This window comes from Monopterus albus, unplaced genomic scaffold (assembly GCF_001952655.1).
Source record: "Monopterus albus unplaced genomic scaffold, M_albus_1.0 scaffold2.1, whole genome shotgun sequence".
NCBI classification, from domain to species: Eukaryota; Metazoa; Chordata; class Actinopteri; order Synbranchiformes; family Synbranchidae; genus Monopterus; species Monopterus albus.
In genome coordinates, this window is record NW_018127882.1 from 1,518,817 (window position 1) to 1,533,817 (window position 15,001).

At 40.9% G+C, this 15,001-nt stretch overlaps 2 protein-coding genes across 13 annotated transcripts in view; both read left to right on the forward strand.

Moving 5' to 3' along the window:
- Positions 1–13,672, forward strand: part of ablim3 (actin binding LIM protein family, member 3) — a 44,439-nt gene extending 30,767 nt beyond the window's left edge. The window contains exons 7-23 of one of the 9 annotated variants that reach the window (XM_020593741.1): positions 1,827–1,914; positions 2,270–2,328; positions 2,436–2,507; positions 3,864–4,025; positions 4,278–4,307; positions 4,431–4,557; positions 5,676–5,771; positions 6,067–6,117; positions 8,640–8,774; positions 8,964–9,034; positions 9,272–9,440; positions 10,539–10,568; positions 11,308–11,363; positions 11,588–11,654; positions 11,763–11,773; positions 11,880–11,960; positions 12,444–13,672. In XM_020593741.1, the coding sequence (XP_020449397.1) occupies positions 1,827–1,914; positions 2,270–2,328; positions 2,436–2,507; positions 3,864–4,025; positions 4,278–4,307; positions 4,431–4,557; positions 5,676–5,771; positions 6,067–6,117; positions 8,640–8,774; positions 8,964–9,034; positions 9,272–9,440; positions 10,539–10,568; positions 11,308–11,363; positions 11,588–11,654; positions 11,763–11,773; positions 11,880–11,960; positions 12,444–12,557 (1,419 nt within the window). In that variant the 3' untranslated portion in view covers positions 12,558–13,672. The remainder of the gene's footprint in view (positions 1–1,826; positions 1,915–2,269; positions 2,329–2,435; positions 2,508–3,863; positions 4,026–4,277; positions 4,308–4,430; positions 4,558–5,675; positions 5,772–6,066; positions 6,118–8,639; positions 8,775–8,963; positions 9,035–9,271; positions 9,441–10,538; positions 10,569–11,307; positions 11,364–11,587; positions 11,655–11,762; positions 11,774–11,879; positions 11,961–12,443) is intronic. The other 8 variants (XM_020593750.1, XM_020593760.1, XM_020593768.1 and 5 more) reach the window with 8 other exon arrangements.
- Positions 13,673–14,455: 783 nt separating this feature from the next.
- afap1l1a (actin filament associated protein 1-like 1a) overlaps positions 14,456–15,001 on the forward strand; it is a 24,828-nt gene continuing 24,282 nt past the window's right edge. For all 4 annotated transcript variants that reach the window (XR_002274426.1, XM_020593698.1, XM_020593679.1 and 1 more), the window contains exon 1: positions 14,456–14,579. Coding sequence is in view for 3 of the 4 variants with exons in the window: in XM_020593698.1 (XP_020449354.1) it covers positions 14,522–14,579 (58 nt within the window). In the remaining variant the exon portion in view is untranslated. The remainder of the gene's footprint in view (positions 14,580–15,001) is intronic.

Consider the following 15,001-nt stretch of genomic DNA (forward strand, 5'->3'; position numbering starts at 1 on the left):
TTTGTTTGCACGTAAATATAAATCCTATCAATGCCACTGGTAAGAATGGGGATCTCATTAGAAATGCTAACAGCAGTTGCTGAACTGATACCTTACGATCACCGCTGGTAAACGCTCTGCTGTTGGAAAGCAGGAGACGGAAATGCTGGCTTCCAGCATCCTCCCCTGGCTCCCCTTTCAGAGTAACCTGAGACAGACTGGAAGACCAGGGATTGGTTAAAATGCAGCTGAGATACGATGAAGAACCATGTATTGGCAGTTTTATTAGAGAGTATATTCATCGCATGTACAACAAGTATCAGTTTTATGAAAAGCAGGACAAATGACATACCCCACCCCTCCACCTACACTCTGTGTGTGTTCTGATGAAACAGTTCAGATCTCCTTGACAGAGGCCACATGTGAGCAGTCTATAAATAGAAATTCTCTAATGGTGTTTCAAGGAAGGCAGAGGTGACAGGACAGGGCCATGCCTTAGTCATCAGCCCTGCAGAGACCCATGTGAGAAACATGATAGACTGGGCTGGACTGTTGGACAGAATGTGTTCAGCGACATCATACTGCATCACTTCATGTTTTCATTTCACCAGCACCGCGTGAGTTTGGATGAGTTTCCCCGGGGTGCTCCACATGGATCTTGTACTTCACTTACTGGCCACTTCCCTCTTTTTCTTTGTAGCACACACACACACACTAATTGTGGCATGGGGGAGAATCTGATTGCTGTATGCTGATGTGTTCTCCTTAAATTAAATTCAATAAAATGTTATTTGTATAGCGCCAAATCACAACAAACATCATCTCAGGACACTTTACAAAGTAAGTTCTAGACCTTACTATTATTAATATTATAGAGGAAAACCCAACAAATCCCCCTTGGGCAAGCACTTGGCGACAGTGGGGAGGAAAAAACCCCCTTAACAGAAGAAACCTCAGACAGACCCGGGCTCTTGGTGAGCGGCCTTCTGCCTCTTCTCTCCTCTTCACTTCTCTTCTCCCAGGATGGAGAGGAGAAGAGCAGAGAGATGAAGTGCTTAGGTGTCTTTCTGGGGAATGGTGACATTCAAAGTAAGAACTAGGAGGGTTTAGTTGGAAATATCATTGCCCTATTGTCCAGATAGACTTGGGTCCAGCTTTAGTTGTTTGTCTTTTCTCTGGGAGCAGTTTACCATCGTAGAACCTCCAGACACATTCAGACTGGTGAACTAATTCTGGGGAGGATTTCACTGAACCAGATCTGTTGCCCTGTGAGTATTGTACCTGTGTCAGAAGGGACCAGGACTGAATGACCTCCTCAGTCATTTAGCAGCCTTTCGCCTTCAGACTGTGCAGCATCTCCTCTACCGTAAGCAGCAGCTCTAGGCTGGAAATAACCTGGCCTAATGACAAGCATTTGTTTCTCTTGGAGAAGGCTAGCATGGACATAACAGAGAATCATCTCAGCACCTGGACTGACGAACCGGCTGTTTTGCAACTGAGCCAAGAAACTGGTTTTAAATCTTTACGTCTCCTGGAGAAACTGTTGGAGGAGGCAATGTGTGGTCTTCGTGGACTTTTCAGAGACGTTAGGGGTAGAGTCTGCAGAATGGCCTGGTTTTCCATCATTATCCATCTGGAGCATGAGGAAGAAAAAGTGCTCTCCTTTTTCTTCTCTTTTTTCTTTTTTAAATCAGAGCTACCAGACTTTATTCACAGCATTTATGGATTCACATTTGTTTTAAATATGTACAGGGTGGGTGTGTTAAATTTCCTTGTATGATTTTTATTGTAAATGAAAAATAGGACCATTAAATATCACATAAAGGTCTCTTCTCTTCTCTTCTCAGGCGGGAGGGAAGCACTACCATCCAACCTGCGCCCGTTGTGCCCGCTGTAACATGATGTTCAAAGAGGGAGAGGAAATGTACCTGACAGGTGAAAATAGATGCCAGTCCTTCCACACACACAGGCATCCTTGTTTTCACTCTTCATGGGGACTTTACATTGACTCGTATTCATTTCCTGGATACATTGACCATAACCACAACTTGCCAAACCCCAACTCTAAGCCTAAAATTCAATCATTTACTTTATGGGGACAATCATCTGGTTGCCATGAGGAAGGTGAGTCCCTACGGTGTGAGTGGGCTCTCAGTTTTGGGTCTCTGCAAGTATACAAGCACAAAGCCACACACACACACACACTCACATACTGTGGCATACAGTTGCTGGTGTAAACAGATGCATGGCATGTGCGACCACCCAACACCAGTCTCTCGCTCTTCTTCAGGATGTGAGGTGTGGCACCCATTATGCAAGCAGGCAGCGAGGGCAGAGAAGAGACTCAGGGTGAGATAGAGTTTGAAATGAAAATGTTAAAATCAAATGAAAACTGTAATTTCCTCACTGGGTGCATTCTTCCCAACTCTCTTTCTTTGTCTGCTTGTACCTCACAGCACAGACGCTTGTCAGAAACCTCCATCTCTCCACCAGGCTCCTCCATTGGCTCTCCCAGTAGAGTCATATGTGTAAGTAAGATATGACTCTACAGCTTTTACTCACTTTTAGCTGCCACCTGCTACCAAACGTACCCTAAAAGCACAATTGCTAATACCAGAAGCTTTACCCCTAGTCTTGGATGATTAAGCACCACCCTCACAGACTGCTCACTCCCTTGGCCTGTTCACCTGTCTGTATCCCACCCTCTGTTGTCAATAGTGATGTAGTAGGAGTTAAAAAGAAGTGAGTAAAGATAGTAGCAAACTGTTTCAACAAGAAACAGGAGATTATGTTATACTTTATCTGTGATGACTATCTTTAGTCATTGCTAGTTAAACAGCACTGACAGTGATTTGCCAGTCGACAAATTTCTAAATGTGTAGATTAAAACTAGGCTAAATCTGGATGAAAGCTGCAAAAATTTAAGATAAAATTCTCAACAGCTATTGAATAAATTGCCATTAATTATGCAGGCTTAACACTGTCTGTAAGAAAGGGAATGAAATCCCCAAAAGTCAGGGCGCAATAAGGTGTTTCATTGAAGTGCAAAAAACAAAAACAAACAAAAACTTTATTATTCTACCAAGACTACAAGTTGATCATTCTCAGGGATTTGGCCATAGACTTTTAAAATTATGAAGCCAAAGTATGAAAAAAACCTTTCACTTTTAAAATGTTATCAAGATGCCCTAAATTTACATAAAGTCACTTTCGGCTTTTCCCTGTTTTTAGGAGTCGCCACAGCGAATCGTCACACTGACGACTCGCATGCCTTAAATTTACATAACTGAAGAAAATATCAAGGGTGACCCAAACATCCAAAAACAACTTACACTACCTAAATTTATCCCAGTTTTAATCTACACACCTGCTTCGAACAGGGTTCAACTGCGTGTCGGCAGAATTAGCATGTTAAGGGTTGTCTGCGTGCCATCAGCAGTCAGTGCTGTCTGTTCATCAGTGCGCTGCTTTACTCATAATCAATGAACTGTCCATTTAAGGTGATGGATGAGGACAGAATGTAGTGTAAGCACACTTGTTGTCCAGACCGTCTCCTCTCCCTCTTTCTCTAGCTGTCTTTCTTTCTGTCTTTCTCTGCTCTCTTTCTTGCACATGCTGAGCCCCTGAATGTCAACAACTTACACTGCTGTCAGGTCCTACAGCGTCCAAGCATACTTTCGATGAGCGTGCACACACATGTGTATGTGCATGTGCAGACATGTGTGTGCCTCATCATCTGTTTCCCATTCCTTTTTACCACCGCACGATCTGCTTACTGGTGAAGTTTCCATTACTTTGTTACTGTGCATCGTCCACGTGGCTGATGTTGGGTCTTGCTGCTGTTGTCTGTCTCTTGTGGGTGTATATGTGTGTCCTCTCTCCAGGCCAGAGTGGAGAATGAGATCCTAGATTATAAGGACCTAGCTGCCCTGCCAAAGGTCAAGGCCATATATGAGGTCCAACAGCCAGACCTTATATCTTCCTCATACCAGCCCTACCACAGATACACCTCTGATGACAGGCTAGAAACTTACAGCTATGGGGAGGTACTACTACTACTGCTACACACTGCAGGTCAAACTTAGCATTGGTCTCATTATTTATTTTCAGGAGGAATGCTGTTTGGTTTTTAGATGGAGCTGTGCCAAGAAGAAGTGTGCCTTCATTACACCTCATTCATATTTGTTGCACTGAAATTTATGTTGGAAGAAAGTTACTAAACAACAATCTGTTGTTTGTCTTGTATTTCTGTGCTACAGCACAAATAATATCTCATGTCTCTCTCACTGATTCTTCAGTCACTTGGGACACTTTCTCCCTATTCTCAGGTAAGCATTTTTCCTCTCAGCAAAAGTGCAGTAGCAGAGCTGCTGTCATATCGTCCTGTCACTAAGCTATTTGTCTCCTTCTGCTCCTCTTTTACTTCTACCTTGTCTACGCTGACTTCTCAGGACTACAACAGCCTGGATATGAAGCAGAGGCGGTGCTCCAGTTCAGGTTACATTGACTCGCCGACGTATAGTCGTCAAGGCATGTCACCCATTATGCCTCACTCTCCGCAGCACTATGGCTACCCTGGTGAGTCATACGGTATTCGTTAATGGCTGACTGCTGTTGAAATGCACTTAACAGAGTTAAAGACATTGCTTAAAGACCTTAAATGTGCCAAAGGCACATTTAATTGTGTATCATTGACTGTTGAGCTGAAGAGTTGTTTTGAATTATTTTATTTAAGTGAAGTAATTTGAAGGAATACTTTATCATTTTAGGACATATGTTGATTCACTTTCTTGATGAAAGTTACCACTCTCCTGTCTGTGTGTTTAGTATGAAGCTAATGCCAGTAGCTGTTTAGTTTAGCTTAGCCTAAAGACCCAAAACTAGACTGGCTCTGTCCGAACGTAATAAAAAGTTACTCACCAACACCGTGAGGTTGCAAGACAACCAGTGAAAACTTCAGGGAGTTAGGGAAAGTCTTCCACATATAATCTGTGAAACCATAACATATCATTTTTTCACTTGGGTTTCCGTACAAAATACAAAATGCACAAATATATCACGTTTATTAGTGAACTTTGGAGGTACTGGTAGATTAGATTAGATTCAACTTTAGTGTCATTACCCATGTTCAAGTACAAGGCAGCAAAATGCAGTATGCATGCATGATCTTGTTACCTTTGTAAAAAGCCAGGCTGTTTCCCTGTTTCCAGGCTTTTGTTCGGCTAAGCTAGCAAGTTGCTGCTTGTAGCTTTATACTGTATCTAGTGTACAAACATGAGAGTGGTATCAGTCTTCTCATCCCTTAGCAAAAAGTGAGCATTTCTCCAAAATGTCAGACTATTTCTTTTAGACCTAAAATTGCTTTTCATTTCCATCTGTTTGTCATCAACACTATTATGTCTTCAGCAAATATGCTCTCATTGTCTTAGGCCAGAATGTCTTTTGCTTCACTTTTAAATAAAGTGGACTTTTGCTGGAGTTGCTTCTTGGCTGCCATTTCATTGAACTCTTACACATGTGCACTGACACTGACAGTTATAATAGTCAATAACCTCTGTCAATACACAAGTGGAAAAATTACCCAATGTCGGCTTTGTAGTTTGACTGAATGTTTAGGTTGTTAAGTTTTCATTGGCATGTGTTGAGGCCCTCCTTCATGTTCATCCTTTGCTGTGATTGGCTGTGGCTGGCTGCAGGCTCTGAGAGCGGCAGGAGTTCACCTTATTATGGCCAAGAGGGGCGGTCAAGCACACCTACCACAAACCAGCCCCCTAGACATTTTCATGTACCAGGTAGGACTCCTCATTGCTTCATCGCATCTCTCATTATCTCATACATTATTTAGTGCGTGGGAAGCTGTCATCAGCAATTATTCATTAATGCAAATCCTTCAAAAAGGTCACTTTTAAGTTCTGTGGGAATGAGGGGGTGTGAAAATTTTGTATTTTTATACACCACACAATTGCTCTGGCATATTCTTCCCCATCCCTCCAACATCCTCTTCCACTCATCTAAACAAAAACTCACATCTTCTCCTCCTCTCACTCCTCCATGTTTCACCTCTTCATTTCCTCTTTCTCTCCTCAGCCACAGGAGACCCCAACATCTACAGGAAGCCTCCCATCTATAAGCGAACTGGTACAGTTCAGCTAGCACCGCCTTAGCCTGCCTGTCCTTCTGTCAGTTTAGTTATGCTGTGTTCGAGTACTCGGTGTAGATGTTTTTACTGACCTATTGATGTTTGATTTGTGTCGATGTTCCAGTTACTATTGCATATGAAGCCATCACAAGCAAAATGAGAAAAATAGGAATGACTGATCCTGTGAAATTGAGGTTAAGGATCAATTAGACATGTTGCATATTGCCATGTAAAGTTGAGTTTAGTCTGCATGCTATGAACACATGCCTGCTTTTGGGTGGGTCCCTGCAGCATGACAGGTTTTTGTCTGCAAATGGGACTGGAACAGGCCATGAATGAAGTGAAGGTTGTTCAGGCGTGACAGGTGCTGAGAGCATGGGACTCTGAGGACACACAATACACCAGAACAGAAAAAAGCAATGGAACAAAATGCAGTTAATTGCATTATAACTGGAATTTACTGTATATTTGAGACCATTTTTATTTTCTCGGGCTAGCCTTGTTAGCCAGAGGTCTGTGTGTTAGACTTAAGGAGATGCTGCTGTGATTGTTTTCAAGGAACAGGCAGAATGTGGAGACAGCTGCTGTGCTTATTTCTGTAGAAAACAGAGGGTGTATGGGAGAGGGAAGTCTGATTTCTTAATTGTGTGGATTTATGTAGTCACTGAGCGAAATAACACGGCAGTGAGGTTAACACAAGATGGTATTTTTGCCTTTTTTACAAGCCATTAAACTTAAATGCACTTCAGCCATCTGGATAGCGTGATTCAGTAGAAACACTCATAAGATAAAGATTCATTAGCCTGCAGTCACATTGCACTGAAAGAGGCTTTTCAGCTCAGAGTCACAAGATCTTCTGATGGAGGATAGTTTATTGTTGTTGTTGTTGTTGTTGTGCATGTTCCTCTGTACTGTATGTGGTGGTATTTGTGGTTTAGTTAGTGAACTGTGTTGACCTGTGTATAGACACTTTCACCCTGTTTCACATAATTACTTAGTACATCACTGGCCATAATGTTTTATATTTTTCCCCATACTGTAAATGGCAAGTTCAACAACCTTTCAGCTTGCCTTGTTGGATTACTGATGTTCAATGTGTATGAACATCAGTGATATAATCCCTTTTTGGTGCTGTAAGTCTTCCTAAACAAAGATCACTTTCCCTTGTTTCAGCAACACAACTGTTGTAAATCCAAAGCTGCAGCAGGCACATGTGAATATTTGTTGCTTTGTTGTCAAAGGCCTGTTATGTACTATCCACTTAACAAGTTTGCTACGTGTAAAGATAAGAGGCTGCATCAGACTGCAGTCTTCCAGCTTTGTGCTCCGTATTCATAGCAAAGCCCTCTGAGACGTTCCAATAATGTTGCCCTTTTCTTTTCACCTCTTTTTTATTGCATCCAATCACTTTTATTCACTTCCCTCCACCTTCTGCTCCACTTTCCCTGGTGACCTTGCCGCTGTAAGTATCTCCCTCCTCTTGCTGTTTCACTCACTGTCAGTAGAAAGATTTTTCATAAATCTGTCTCTTGTGTGTTTTGTGTCTCTCTTCCTGCGTTTGTCATCCCATGTCAGTAATGTACAAACTCACATCCTCTGACAGAGCTTCCAATCTGCTGTCAAAGTTTGCTCTGGATGTGTGTGTTGGCTTAAACTGAGAACGTCTGCCATTGATGTCATGGATCATGGATATAGCAATTTAGGCAATCATGGACTGGGGCTGGCATGGCTAATGACTAACAGAGTGAAGAGTGATCGATCTGACATTACACTGCATGTCACCCCCATTGACTTCCACTGACTCTGCTTTAGTGCAAAGTGACATAAGTGTCTTTGTCACACCACTCATGAAACAGTCGTGTGCCTCAGACTGAGTATTAACTGCACTCACTTTAAAGCTGGTTATTTTCATGCCATTGGCTGAAATATCAATCTCTTCTGACAGAAATGGTGGAGTGATGACTGGATTTGTATCGTACATGTACTGCCTTATTATGTACAGTATCTATCTGATGTTTATTAACACATTTTCCTCCTTAAAAGAACAGTTTGCCATTTTGAGAAATGTGGTTATTTAGCTTTCTTGGTGTGAGCAACATGAGAAGATCGATGCCACTCTCATGCTGTCTGGCAAAACCCATGCACATCATTTACATATACAGGGGAAGGAAGCGCACATTAATGGGGCAGAAACGAAGAAAGGAAAATAGAGAAATGAATAGTAATGAAAAACATTAGCAAGAAGTGTCACTGAGGCTGAGGCCCACCAGCAGGAGAATGGTACAGCTACAAGATAAGAAGTCATCTATAGCTGAAATGTATGGCCTACAGATGAGTTAGCTAAGCGAACAGTGTTCTAGCTATAGCTTTATATTTAAGACACATTTGAAAATGATACAGATACCCTCCTATCTCTTAGCAAAAAACAATTAGAACAAGCCTAATTCCCAAAATTTCAAAGGGCTCCTGTAACATAATAACCACTTACTTTTCTCTCTTAACTCAATCTATTTTGTGACAGACAATCACATGGATGCAGCGACCAAAAGCAGGACCAGTGAGGACATACTCAGATCCTCCAGACTGTCCACCTACTCTCCTGAACCATATACCCAGTCAGAGTCTGACTACTACCCATACCCCAGCTCCCCCAAGGGTAGGAAACACAGAATCACTTCACTGAGTTTAGACTAGTAAGCTACTGGACCAAACACAGACATAGGAGCCCAGCTCATTTTGTAAGTCTGTGTTGTCATATTTATTCACCTACCCACTCTGTTACGGCGCTCCACTCTGAGCTCTATATTTGTACAAGGGAATCTCTTTTATCTCTTTTCTCTCTCAGTCTATAGGGCGCAAAGAAGACGCTTCTCGACAGGAGGAGATGAAGAGAGTTGGAGTCAGAGTCTTCAAAGAGTAAGAGCTTCATTATTTTCTGTCTCCCTTTTTTTATACTGGGTTGAAGAAAGTCCCCTACTCAGAAACTCCCATAAATAATGCAGTTTTTATGATACGGTACCTAAACTATCCTTTTTTTTTACATGCTTCTCTCATTATTTCTGCAATCACTCTACATTAAATTAGTAGTTTCCACTGAAATCTCATTCATTTCACTCCACATTTTGCTTCTTTCCTTGCCCTGTTTCCTCTCAGATCGGGAGTGGCATTGGGAGGATGATCCTAAAAGAGGAGATGAAAGCCAGATCTGGTTCCTATGACAACGACCCCTGGGGCAGTGCAAGGAATTCTCGTTGTGGGAGCAAGGAAACACTCAGCACTACAGGCTACGGCACCACGGTGTACAACAACACTATCAATGGCTGTAAGGATCCACCCTGCCCCCTGCACATCTCTTGCTTTTGTCTCATGTTCTTCTGCAAGTTCGTGCATTACCATGTCCAACTGTGTTTCTGTGCAGCCTTGCTCTTCCCTGTGCATCACATATGATGCTACAGAGGCTTTTTATGAGCTTCAGTATAGGCTGTCATTGGGGTTGGTGGTAAGAGCTGTGTGGTTATGGATGCAGGTCAGAAAAAGGCATGGCTGCTGCAGACTACTGGAATGAAAAGATGTTGAGAGGGGAGAACAGCTGCTGCCAAACATGTGGCATGCCAGCAGGAGCCCCTGGCACGTCGTCATTGTGGGGATATCTGATCACATTGAACATTTCAAACCGCTGAGTGCTCAGCCAGGTGTGCAGATGTGCCAGATGTGATAAAGCCAGACCTGAACCCATCATTGTTTCTGTTTATAAGGGCCACTGGTCATGCAGGATACCAGGAGTGTTATTTTTTAGACACTCTCTCCAACTTTTCCCTCTTCTTTCATAATCTTCCTCCTCACCTCATCTCACATTCCTTATTCCTGTTTCTCTCCTCCTGTCCTCTCCATATTCCACTGTGTTAACTCTCTATCTATCCATCCATCTATCTGTGTATTTATCTCACTCTCTCGCTCTCACAGCTGGTGTCCCATAGCCTGTTTTACTTATGAGCAGGAGGATCTCTCATTAAAGCTGTTTCTCAGATGGGAGGGTACACAACTGAACAAGACTCTGCTGGCTATGGTTGAAAAGCAACAAAGGCTTGCAACAACACAAGCTGCGTAGTATGATTAAATACTGAATTGTGGCATGTGTTTATATATATATATATATATACATATTTGAATATAATTTCTTTTCTCCCATTGTTCCATGAACCAGTCCTGCCCGGCCTCTTTTTGTCTTATTGCCCTTTTGATATTTTGTGTTCCTCCCAGGGATGATGGGTACCCAACTTGCTCCTTTTCAGTTCCTTTTATTAAGCCTTTAACCGGACAAAATATTTTATGTTTTTCAAAAATACAGTACAAGACTTTTTGTTTGTTTGTTTGTTTCCAATAAGAAAGATGTAATGTTACTCCATGATCTCTTTCACAGCTCCGCGGTCTCAGTACAGCACTGATAGTGGTGAGTTTATACTTTCTATTTCATGTATAATGTCATGACCTGGCTCATGGGCCATGACAAGAATGGGAATGAATACAATTTCCGATAGTTTAACTTAAAATTATTCACTAAAGGAAAAATAAATAAATAACACATGAAGTCTGTAAATCAGTCATATCAGTAGTGTCAGTGTGATTGAGTGTAGAAATGGTGTAAGGATGTTGTAAGGTGCAAAAACAAACTAATTAATTAATTAATTAATGGCAGCAAAGCCTCACAGCCAAACCAACTAAAGTGACTGGAAGCTGCAGCATTTAACCCCCTGCAGAGCAGCAGACCCATGTGCTCCCAATGCATAATCAGGCCACCTCACACAGGCCACCTGTAAGACACCACAGACACACAGACAGAAACCCTAGGCAGCGTTATCACAATTCTAAAATAATTTTGGCTGCATAGCACTCACCTCAATCAGTGGTCCTTGTTCATTTAAATCGTAGGGCTTTTTTATATTTAGTTTTTGAATGACATTGACATGAATTATGTACTTGAACTGGATTCCACTCTGCATAAACCACGCTCCAGTCTCACATATTGTACACACAACTGGAACTTTAAGAATTTTCTTTGGTTAGTCATGAGCACCATCTTCTGGTACTAATCAGGTACTAATAGCAGATTTCAAACAATAGGCGTCAAACTGCATGAAAATAGGTGGAAATTTAAGCAAATGTTGGCTTAACTGTTTTCTGTATTTTAGATTTTGTTTGTAAATCTGCCTCGCTGCCAGGATATGGTCGCAACGGGATCCAGCGGGTAAGGCCACAGTGACCAAGGCATAAAATGACATGATTAGCTGTTTGTTTGCCACATATGGCTCTACCTTATTTCTAATGCATCTCATCTTTAAAATATCACCTGTTTTACTTGCTAGTTGAATAAGTTCACATCAGTTTTATTTCCAAAGCATGCCTGTTTTATTTTAGTTTGACGAACGCGTCTGTCTACTTTTGTTTAATTGTCTCTTGCTGCACCTGCAGCCTCAGAGTGCAGATTGCTATCAGTACCAGTATGACAGCGGCAGTGAGGTCAACTGGGGAAGCAGAGGTAATTTAATTTAAATTTAAAACACCTACACCTTTTTAGATTGGATCAATTAATTCAGGTTTTTTTTTTCATTTGTACTGACTTGATTGTTTTTTTCTTTTCAACCAGCAGAGTACAAGGTAAGGCTTTAACATATTTACTTAAATAATTCATTCCACATGAGTCTATATTCTCAGTTTGTGTAACCATGTCCCTAAAGTGTGCATGGCCGCTCCCTCTCTGCAGATTTACCCCTATGAAGCACTCATTGTCACCACCAGAGGGCGCAACAGACTGCCCAAAGATGTAGACAGAGCCAGACTGGAGGTAAGTTAAGATCGGGTCATTAGGTTAAAGTGCTGACCGTGGTTTAGTTCAGACTAGTGACGTAGCTAAGATTTTAGAAATACTAGGTTTCCCAGGAGAACCATATCAACCTAAAAATGGTTCTGAGGAGCCACCAACCAAACTATGTAAAATTTCGTATTCAAAAAATATTAATTCTTCAGCTGTTCAAATACATTTTCTGAAAATGTTACTTCCTTACATTATGGTCTAATGCATGCAATTCTGGTGGAAACTATTAAGCTCTTTTTGAAATTTTAATTTATTACAGGCCTGTGTAGTTTTTGGAAAACCCAACTTGTGTAATATGTGTGCAGTCATTGATGTCATTATAAATGCTCTAAATTTCCAAGACCTTTGTGCCCTTAGTAGTAGCTACAGACCTGTTGAAAATAATAGTATAGTAGAGTAATATGAGGCTTAATGTGATAAATGTGTGTCATCTCTTTCTCCCTGTCTTCTCAGCGTCACTTGTCCCCTGAGGAGTTTGTCCAAGTATTTGGTATGACCGTGGAGGACTTTGACCGGCTGGCTCTGTGGAAGAGGAATGAGCTAAAGAAACAGGCCCGACTCTTTTAATAATGTATGGACATTTGTCGGATACTGCCATAAGCAGAGCTGCAGACGTGAGTGACTGTAGGAAGGAAAGAGAAAGATAGGAAAACGTCTACTCAGTTTCACTGCCATGGCTGAGAACCTGTTCTAGATCTCCTCATGCGACGAACCAAATTCTGGTAACACCAGCGTGGACTTTTGGGATACCGAGGGAAGGTCACAAAGACATTATGCACAGATGGACTGATAAACTGTTATATGGTTGCCGGTGCAACTGTGGCTGTGTGCTCGAGTAGAGTCCAAGCAATAGAGACAGTAGTACAGTAGTGTTGTGTTTTTCATGAGCCTGAGTGATGAAGGAAGGCATGACTGTGCCCAGAGCTACAGTACGAATACATACTGAGGAGAATGTTGGCTTTGCCTTATTTGTCAAGCTGTCTTAGTTATGAGTGCACAGCACCAGCAATATGAATGAGTAGAATGTAGATACATTATATCATGTATGACACTTTATTGGCGTGAATGATTAGATGAGACAAATGAGTGGGTGAACATACAGCATCACTTTGCTTTGGTTTATAAGAATGCATTTAATTTACCTGTTCCCCTGTTTTTGCTTTGTCACATGAAATACTGTATCCCTCTGGTTTACACTAATTGAAACAAAACAGGAAGGAAACTGAGATGGACACAACTTTTCGAGTTGTATGTGTGCCCTGCACTAATTTGTGTGAAAATGAAAACCAAAGTGAAAATGCAAATATACAGATTAGCAGATCACACCCATGTAACGTTCTGGTTAAATATTTTAAAGGTCAACAATAGATGCAGATCAATGTGCAGCTGTACAGCAACCTAAAAGAATGTGCAACCTAGTAGATTTAACAGATCAAGGACAGGCCACTTCAGTCTTCCTGTTCCATGTTCATTTTGGATCATTGCAATAGAATGATGACTAAATGTTTTAGGACAGTAGTCATCCATACATTTACATTCACTACTATTTATTTTCTTTTAGAATGACAGTTTTGTAGCTACAAAGATTATATTCATTCATGATGAAATGTTCTGCAAGGTAATTAACACACTGACAAAGATCCAGGGTTGTTGAAGACTTTACTTCCTTTGAATACAGTTATTTCGATTTTGTCAATAAAAAATAAACTTCAAATTAATGAAAAATTAACTTCTTTTTCATTATTTTAATTATTTTAAGGAATTGTATAACATTTTGGTAAGACCACACTTTCATAATTATATTATACACATTATATTATCATAATTCAACTTAGCCTAGCTTCGCATGAAGACTGGAAACACTGGGAAACAGCTAACCTGGCTTTGTCCAAAGATGACAAAATCACCTCTAAAGCTTGCCTACTGACAATCTGCACTTTGTTTTATACCACTTTACTTTCTGTAATCTGTATAAAATGCGTAAAAGGTTTCCTGTCTGGAAATACCAGCAACTAGAGACTGCTCCTATAAGATCCAAAATACAGTCTGGGACACATAACCCAATAATAAGCATATTGTTAATAGTTTAGTTTGGTTTGGTTTGGTTTTCCAAATTAGTGTTAACTGTGAGTCTTAGAACTGGCGGATGGATTTTGTTATTTGTGTGGCTAGGCTAACTTTTTTCTCAGAATTCTGACTTTTTCTGACAAGTCAGCTTTAAAATCATAATTCTAAGATTAAGGTCAAGATTGTGATTTTATTATCAGGATTCTGAGTTTAAATTAGAATTCTTAGAGAAAAAAAAAACAAAAATTTAAGTTAGCCCTAATCCTCTTTTGTATTAACTAATTGTAGCTGTAACAGCAATGAAATGAGCTCTTTGCTGCAGCTGGCTTTAGGACCCAGCAGAGACCCTTTCTCCAGCTCCGGTGGATCTGCACAGTGTATCGATTGTATCTGTCAGCAGCAGCAGCAGCAGCTTGTCCTCACCACACACCTTGTCAAACTTGTCAGTCATGGGCCTGCACTAAATGTCAGCAGCTCACATGGACAGCATCACCGGCAGAATGGACAAAAACGGCATCAAATGTAAGTCTTAAGTCTTTTAAGTGCAATCCTGAAACACTGCTGCAAAAAGAATATAGATTTGCATCTCCTTGTGGACTTTGTTAAGGTGGATTTAGATATGCATGTATGGAAGTACAGGGTGTGCTTCCATACAGCATGTTTGTTTTGGTCATTTCAGAACAATGGGACCCTCACACACCTACTGTGTTTCATCCCACACCTCTCACTGCAAACAACACTGGTTCTTCTGGAAGATAGGGGATTATATGTAAGATATACATAACAGAGATTTTCACATCTGTTCTAATTGCTTTGGTTTAATATTGTAGTCTACATTATTTTCTGTATGTGACTGCTACACTGCTACTATCCACAGTAATTCTCACTCCTTTTGTAAAGATAACACAATGGTATTGTTCTTTAAATATATAAATAATGTTCAT